This window comes from Phoca vitulina, unplaced genomic scaffold, assembly GCF_004348235.1.
Source record: "Phoca vitulina isolate PV1807 unplaced genomic scaffold, GSC_HSeal_1.0 scaffold1, whole genome shotgun sequence".
In the NCBI taxonomy this organism is placed as follows: Eukaryota; Metazoa; Chordata; class Mammalia; order Carnivora; family Phocidae; genus Phoca; species Phoca vitulina.
This window is the reverse complement of record NW_022589704.1, coordinates 53895655-53904277: the sequence shown is the minus strand read 5'-3', so window position 1 is coordinate 53904277 and position 8623 is coordinate 53895655. Positions and strand designations below refer to the sequence as shown.

The following is an 8623-nucleotide window of genomic DNA, read 5'->3' as shown; positions in this document are numbered from 1 at the left end:
CATTTAACACCGTTGATCTATAATTCATTACTTGAGCACACCAGGAGAGACAGTGTTGTGAATTGTACACTGGTAAGCTACTTGGTGAAACCATGCGTTGTATTTTTAATGTGTTTAATTATATTTAAAATCAAGTAAGTCTTAGGTTTGTGCCTGGTTTTCTTTGAAAGTATGGATTGTTATCTGAGGGTTGCAATTGATGACGTCTTGATACCATATTAATATGTTTGCGGCTGCTACCAAGAGCTTTGTCAAGCAAGTTGGAGATGGAGGGAGATTAGTCCCTGTTCCAAGCCTCAGTGAGGCTGACAAATACCAACCTCTAAGTCTGGTGGTAAAAAAGAAGCGATGCTTTCTCTTTCCTAGATTTAAATTTACCTCAACACCTTTTACACTGAAAGATATTCTTCTAGGAGACAGAGAAATTTCAGCTGGTAAGTTTAAATATCTGTTTGGGAGTGACTACTCATTCAGCTATATTACTGACAATCTAAACATCGGTTGTATATACTAATATTTGTAATATTTGCACATTTATAAAAGCAACTTTTCTTATGATAGTAGTATTAATGTTAAGATTAATAATATCTAAATTTATGTAGTATCAAATCTCTTATTGGTTGAATAATTTTCCAACCTATTTTGTGAAATTGATTGTATAATTTTATTTCAAATATTTTATAGACTGTTTTAACTGAATCAACTTAGAATATGACAAAATAATGTATTTCGTCATCTATAAAGTGGGGTATTACTTAGTCTTACCTACTTTACAGGGTCAAATGAGATGAAAGTAATTTACATTTATTTCTTATGACTCAGTTATTGTAGTTGGTAAACTGAAATGTATTTTACAGGCTAGATTAGAAAATGAATTGACATTTTGACAAATTATTTGTTGTAAACACTGATTTTCTTTCAGCCACTCAGTGGATCTTACAGCTTACAGAGTTCTTTTGGTGGAACAAAGAACTTGAGTTCTCTTTTAAGTACTCTATCTTTTGGTTGTTGTTAAATTAATTGAGTTGCTATTTTATTTTTTTTAATTAAAAACATTTTTTTTCGTTAATGATATTTTAATAGTATTATATGGTGACAGATGGTAGCTACATTTGTGGTAAGTATGGCATAACGCATAAATTTGTTGAATCACTATGCTGTATACCTGAAACTCATGTAACATTGTGTGTTAACTACACTCAAATAAAAAAATTAATTTTTTTAAAAAAAGTTCATTTTCTAGCAGGAGTGATATTTTACATGTTTTAAGATGTTTACATGTTTTGGGGCGCCTGGGTGGCTTAGTTGGTTAAGCGTTGCCTTCGGCTCAGGTCATGATCCCAGGGTCCCTGGATCGAGCCCCATGTCAGGCTTCCTGCTCAACGGGGAGCCTGCTTCACCTTCTCTCTCTGCCGCCCCCCGGCTTGTGCGCGCACTCTCTCTCTCTCTGTCAAACAAATAAAATCTTCAAAAAAAATGTTTACATGTTTTAACAATAAAGTCATAATTTATGTAAGTATATTTATTGTTTTTTAATTTAAATGAGTTGCTATTTTAAATCTTGGCTTGAGATGTCACCTTTCTCAACATTTATGTAATGGAGTCTTAAATACTAAATTAATGCATTACTATATATAATCTATGTTAGATGAAATCAAGACATTTAAAAATATTGATTTCCTTTCCATAAAGGTATTTCATCTTATCAGTTACTGAATTATGAAGATGAATCAGATGTTTCCCTCTATGGAAGACGAGGCAACCATATTGTGAATGACGTTGGGATTAACGTCACTGGATCAGATTCTGTTGCAGTTAAAGCTTCATTTGGTGTGGTGACCAAACATGAAGTGGAAGTATCAACGTTACTCAAGGAAATTACTACACGGTCAGTAGAATAATAATATGCTTCAGTGTTTTCATTAAATATTTTAATTGTATAAACTTCGTTATAAAGAATGCTGAAAGCATTCAGGATAATTTATTTGTTTTATTTGTTGGAAAAACTACAAATTAGCAATACATCCAGACTTTAGATATGGGTAGATATCCAGAATCACTTGGTGTAAACAGAATTTTTAATTTTTCCACAAAATTGCTTTGGTCCTGTACCCATTTGCTAAATTATTAGATTAAAAGAATACACTGGGGTGCCTGGGTGGCTCAGTCGGTTAAGCAGCCGACTCTTGATTTCAGCTTAGGTCATGATCTCAGGGTCCTGGAATTGAGCCGTGTGTCTGGCTCTGTGCTTGGTAGGGAGTCTGCTTGAGGATTCTCCCGCTTATGTTCCCTCTCTCGCTGTCTCTCTCTCTCTCTCGTAAATAAATAAAATCTTTAAAAAAAAAAAAAAGAAATGTACTCGATTATATGTAATTAGATGTGAGAGATTCTTGTGACTATCTCTATTCTTTATTCTAGAAAAATTAATTTTGACCACAGCTTGATACGTCAGACAAGGAGCAGCAGAAAGGCAGTATTGTGTGTGGTCATGGAAAGCATTCGAACTACACGACAGTGCTCACTGTCTGTGCATGCTGGAATTCGCGGGGAAGCCATGCGGGTAAACCACACTCATTAGGTTTCTCTCTTTTTTTTTTTTTTCCAAGATTTTATTTATTTGACAGAGAGAGACACAGCAAGAGAGGGAACACAAGCAGGGGGAGTGGGAGAGGGAGAAGCAGGCTTCCCCCTGAGCAGAGAGCCTGATGTGGGACTCGATACCAGGACCCTGGGCTCATGACCTGAGCCGAAGGCAGTCGCTCAACCAACTGAGCCACCCAGGCGCCCCTCATTAGGTTTCTCTTGCTAAAAATGTGCAATGGGAATTTTTTAAAAAAGTACTCAATTTCTAAAGAGATGTGTGTATTTTGTCAAATGTTGAGATTAAAGAGCTACAAGTGTATATAGGATTTTGCACAGTAATAGTTTTATTTTAGAATTTTTAAAAAATCCAAGAAAACTTCGATTCTAAATGTGTATTATAATACAAACAAAACATTAATCCTTATGAAATAATGTATACTGGAGTCCCTCCTATGATTATTTAAATGATGTTTTAAGAATAAAAGTTGAGGAGCGCCTGGGTGTCTTAGTCGTTAAGCGTCTGCCTTAGACTCTGGTCGTGATCCAAGGGTCCTGGGATTGAGCCCCGCATCGGGCTCCCTGCCCTGAGGGAAGCCTGCTACTCCCTCTCCCATTCCCCCTGCTTGTGTTCCCTCTCTCGCAGTCTCTCTCTCTCTGTCAAATAAATAAATAAAATCTTTTAAAAAAAAAGAATAAAAGTTGAATGCTTATGTTGGATTCTTGATTTTATTTTTAAGTGATGTATTTTATACTTGAATTTTTAAAAGTTGATTTTATATTATTTTAATTTTTCTAAAATTAAACAAACATGCTTCATTCAATGTTAAATACCTTAAAAAACACTCTTGGAAGTTATTTGTGTTTAGTTCTCAGCTTAGCATTATTTGTCTTTGTCATTCATATAGTAATGACACATAATAATGACTCGATTGGTCTTATTAAAATCAGTTGTTAGAAAGAGTTCAATGAAAAACTTTAGGAATCTTTGCAAATAAAAGTTCTGTTCAGTGGCTACATTTAGCTGTCCAGTGAGTTGTGTAACACTGGATCATTCTGGGGGCACAAACTGAAACATTTATTTAATTGTTGGAGATTTTTTTGGTAAAGAAGTTGATGATTGCTTTGGAAAGCTGCTGAAAACTCTGGGGGCCTTAGAACAATTGACAGAGTAGGCTAAAAACAACTGTAGCACTTAAATAGTTGGTTTGTGGTTGAAAGAAAAGGTGTCTATGTCAGCATTACTGTTGCGGTTGCACTGATCATTGGCCCTGGTACCAATGTTAGTGAGAAGGTGGTGAGTGGTATTCCCTAGATCGTGAGACCCCATTGGACCATTTGGACTTGGTTAAATTCAATGGGATAATTTGTTTTTGTCTTAATAGTAAGATTGTATGAGATGTTTTGTTTCTCTAAAAAGCTATCCTTATGTGTTATCCTCCTTAATAATGTTATTTACTTATTTACTATAGTTTCATTTTATGGATGAACAGAATCCCAAGGGAAGGGACAAAGCTATTGTTTTTCCAGCACACACAACCATAGCTTTCAGTGTTTTTGAACTCTTCATTTACTTGGATGGTGCCTTTGGTAAGTGAATGATTTGCATGAAACACTGAAATGATTATACTTTTAAGAAGAATTTAATGAAAAACAAACACATACATAACTCTCTCTGTGTAATTGTGGAAAGAATGATATTCACAGCACTGTCAATCTTATGCCTGGGTAAAGTAGCTGGGAAGGACCCTCTGGTCCTACTTACCCACTACCTCTTTTCTGCTTCTTGGTGAGAGCTGCAGACTCCCCACCACCCCACTTAGGATTATAGATAAGAGCTCAAGTGCAATCCACTGACAAAGTATTCCTTGACTTACATGGGGAGATAATAGATGATCTTCCAATAGGTCGTTTTTGATGATGGCGAATAGAGGAGTGGGTAGATATTTAAGATGCCTGTCGGTGTCAGGGGGTCCAAGCTAAGATACCCAAAGACAAATTCTTTTCAGTTTTACCTCTCATAGACCCAGCTTCCCCCCAACTCTCCCTAAAAAATAACTTTGACAATATAAACACTTACCCTAGAATTGTCTTTATATACCTTACAGAATACCTGTATACCTTATATAATACCTCAGTGCAGCTCACTTTAGACTTCGACATTTCACAGGTCTTTAAGATTAGGAGGCCAGCCACCTCAAAGGACTAGGCAAGGGAGCCCCCTAGCCATGGTAATTTATAAACATTTTTAGACCTGTTTTTGTTTCTGTAGTTCTATGGGAGGAGAGAATAGGGAGTCCAGAAACATGACAAAACATGCTAATTACAGTCTATTTGGGACACTTCAGATGTAGGTTTTTACAATTATATTGATTGTTAGGAGGAGTATAAACTGATAGAACTGATATAGCCATCAAAATTTAAAATGTGCATATGCTTTGGGGAATTTATCCTACAGATATACTTACACATATGGGAAGTGATATGGGTATAAGGATATTCAGCTAGTAATAATGAAAGACTGGAAATAACCTTAAGATCTATCATCAGTAACTAGTTCAATAATGGTACATTCATAACTATGGAATACTGTGAAGCCATTAAGAAGAATGAGATATGGACCCTGACATGGAATAACGTCTAGGGGACATTTTAAAGAAATGTGCATAGTATATAACTATTTGAGCCTAAATAATTTTATGTGTATACATACATAGATACATACATACATACATATATTCTTTTATGCTTGTAAAATATATGGAGTATTTCTGGAAGTATACTTAAGAAACTTAACAGTGGTCACTTCTGGGGTGGAAAACTGAGGCTGGGGTCCAGGGTAGACTGGAGACTTGTTACTGTATCCCCCTTTTGTAGTCTGGATTTTGTACCGTGTGAATATTAGCTTTTCCAAAAACATACAAAATTTAACTTAAAAAATACAGTGAATGGCATGTACCAGGATTCATCAGCCACAACTAAAACTTGCAAGTAAATGAGTTGTTCAAGTTATAACATCTAAAATTTTTTTTTATAGACCTTTGTGTCACTTCAGTGTCAAAAGGAGGATTTGAGAGGGAAGAAACCCCAACGTTTGCACTGCTCTACAGACTGAGGAATATTCTATTTGAGAGAAGTATGTCTGTTGAAGAGTATTCCAAATGTTTCTTTTCTTCTCGGGTTAATACTCGAATTTATCCAGTCAGTACTCCTTGTCTGTTAAGGAGGAATTTAAATTTAAAAGCCAAATCATTTCATGACTGATGGTTTAGATTCACGTACGTATAAAGGCGGGTTGGTTATATATCTCTTATGCGACTTCTAACACATTTCTCTGTTTTTGTGCTTTCAGATAGAAGAGTGATGGATGCCATTTCTCGTTCACAGCTTTACTTAGATGATCTTTTTTCTGACTACTATGACAAACCTCTCAGCATGACTGATATTTCTCTCAAAGAAGGGACTCATATCCGAGTTAACTTGCTTAATCACAACATTCCAAAAGGACCTTGCGTACTCTGTGGAATGGGGAACTTTAAAAGGGAGACGGTTTATGGGTGCTTTCAGTGCTCTGTCGATGGGCATAAGTATGTGAGACTTCATGCGGTTCCTTGTTTTGATGTTTGGCACAAGAGGATGAAATAAAATGGAAAGTGAATGTAGTGCTTTAGGTGAAGCTGTGCCACACACCTTTCCAAAATCATCTAGGTGTGCTTTGATGAATTCTGGCAAATTAAAGAGGGAGAAGAAAGAGAAATTAACCTGTCTGGGCATCATTTTCTTCGTTTATAAATGTGGAGATGATAATAGAGTCTGCCCTATAAATTATCATAAAGATTAATATTACTCATGTGAAAAAAGGTTTAAATGCAAAATTCAAAATATAGATGTTCCTTCATGAAATCTTCCAGTTACTTTAGAACTATATTTGGGATTCGGCTATCATTTTAGATAACTTTACATAGTGATTTTTCTAAATATCAATTTTATCTTTAATTGAATTTTAATATTTAAGAAAGACAGGAGGTTAAAAGTGGTGACTTTATGGTGCTTTAATCATTGCCCTAGGTCCGGTAAAATGAGAAAAATGTGTTAATAATTTAATATAATCCTAAATGTTTAATTGTGGTATCAGATGAAAAGCACACTGAGCTCAGTGTGGGGTTTTATGGACACAGTTCACAGGGTGACTGATAGCAGTATGCCATTGTGTGATGTACACATGCTCACTAGTTTTGTCTTTATAAAAACTCATTACTGTCATTTTAAAGTTAAGGCAGCTAGGACACCTTTATTCTTTGTCCTTTGAAAATGTTTAAAATATTTAACATATTCAGTTCTGAGAGATCTTTTTCAGCTACTCTATAAGACATCTGAAATTTTTCATACACAAACAGCCTAAATTATTAATTTATTACATGCCCTTATTAAAATAATTGCAGAAGTAATGAAAATTCTAGAACTCAAAATGTAGTGACAGCAATCACTACTAGGTATATGCCTATGAAAGAATAAAGCAATCGTGTAACTACAAAATACCTGATTAGTTATGTAGAATGATTAAAATTTTATTTATTTAAATGTGATTAGAGTTTTAGAATCAATCTCCATTTTACATCATCTATAATTTTTAAAAACATAAGTTTAAAAGCACTTGGAAAACAATGGGACAGAAAGGATAGATTATGAACAGAATGTATTATGGAATGATTTCCATGTATATCTTCTTCCACTGTATTTGTGTTTTGAGAATATATGAGTCAAATGCAAATATGAGTATACTGATTGCAAAATGCTCTAGTGACTTTTTTTTATATAGAAAACGGGGGTAGTTTCCAAACCAAAACATAATATTGAGTCACCAACTTTGTTCATTTCAGCAGAGCAGGTTTTCCTGAGGGAAGTCAAGGAACGAGAATTGGCAATTGAGCAAGTGAGGAGTTACAAAATTAGGTACGGGCATGATGAAGCACTCTTGGGAGGAAAGGAAAGATAGCAAAGGTTTTGGTTTTATGAAGTGTCAAACTCTGTGCTATGCATATGTGGTATCTGTTAGTCTGGTGTTTTTTGTGTTACCCCTGAACTTTTAGATAATAGAATTTCTGGCAGTGTATCTAAAGAGGTTAAAAGATGAACACTGAACAGTGGTTCGGAAAGAGCAAGTTTCAGAAAATGGAAAAAGCTTTGGTTTGAACTCACTTGTTTGGAGCAGAGCTATTTAACCTTGACCATACCTTTCTACATATGCAGTGGGCAAAACCTGACGTGGTCCAATAAATAACATGCACTTTCTTTGACACCAGGGTGATCTTCTACAGCATCTCTTACCTCCTATTCTCAACAAGTTGGATGTCATGGTTTGACCATAACACAAAACTGTTACTGCAGTGTATATCCCCGTTTGTATCCTCATTTGATATCCTCACGTGTAAAATAAATTCTACACATTTTCCAAAATTTGATGGGGTAGCAGTTTGTAATGCTCATTCATGATCAAGAACAAGAATATCGTAAAATGAAGTGACATAGGATAGAGGTACATAGAGAAAGGGAACTGGAAACTAAGAAATACCATGGCATTAATTTAAAACGATCAAGACAAAAAGTTAGGGATGGTAGATCTAAAGGCCTACAAGAAGGAAGAGGAGGTAGCACATTTATAATGATCTCTAAAGGAGTACAGACTCAGAGCAGTATGATTTTATTATGTCTGCTATGTAAGAGGCACAAAGTCTCTGGTCTGATCAATTACCTTTAAACATTCTCCATTGAAGGGGCACCTGGGTGGCTCAGTTGTTAAGTGTCTGCCTTCGGCTCAGGTCATGATCCCAGGGTCCTAGGATCGAGCCCCGCATCGGGCTCCCTGCTCAGCGGGGAAGCCTGCTTCTCCCTCTCCCTCTGCCCCTCCCCCAGCTTGTGCTCTCTTCCTCTCTCTCAAATAAATAAATAAAATCTTAAAAAAAAAACAAAACATTCTCCATTGGAATAATGACCAAAGGCCAGAGCTTGCACCAAAAAGTACAGAGACTGTGTTAAGGCTCTC

The 8623-nt window shown here is 35.7% G+C and overlaps 1 protein-coding gene across 1 annotated transcript; it reads left to right on the top strand.

The window, feature by feature from the left end:
* Positions 1-141: 141 nt before the first annotated feature.
* PJVK (pejvakin) lies at positions 142-6319 on the top strand. Its single transcript, XM_032419576.1, has 6 exons — positions 142-434; positions 1693-1888; positions 2419-2560; positions 4053-4170; positions 5618-5716; positions 5933-6319. Exons 1-6 carry the CDS (start codon positions 224-226, stop codon positions 6223-6225), a joined length of 1059 nt encoding a protein of 352 aa, XP_032275467.1. The 5' UTR covers positions 142-223; the 3' UTR covers positions 6226-6319.
* Positions 6320-8623: the final 2304 nt, after the last annotated feature.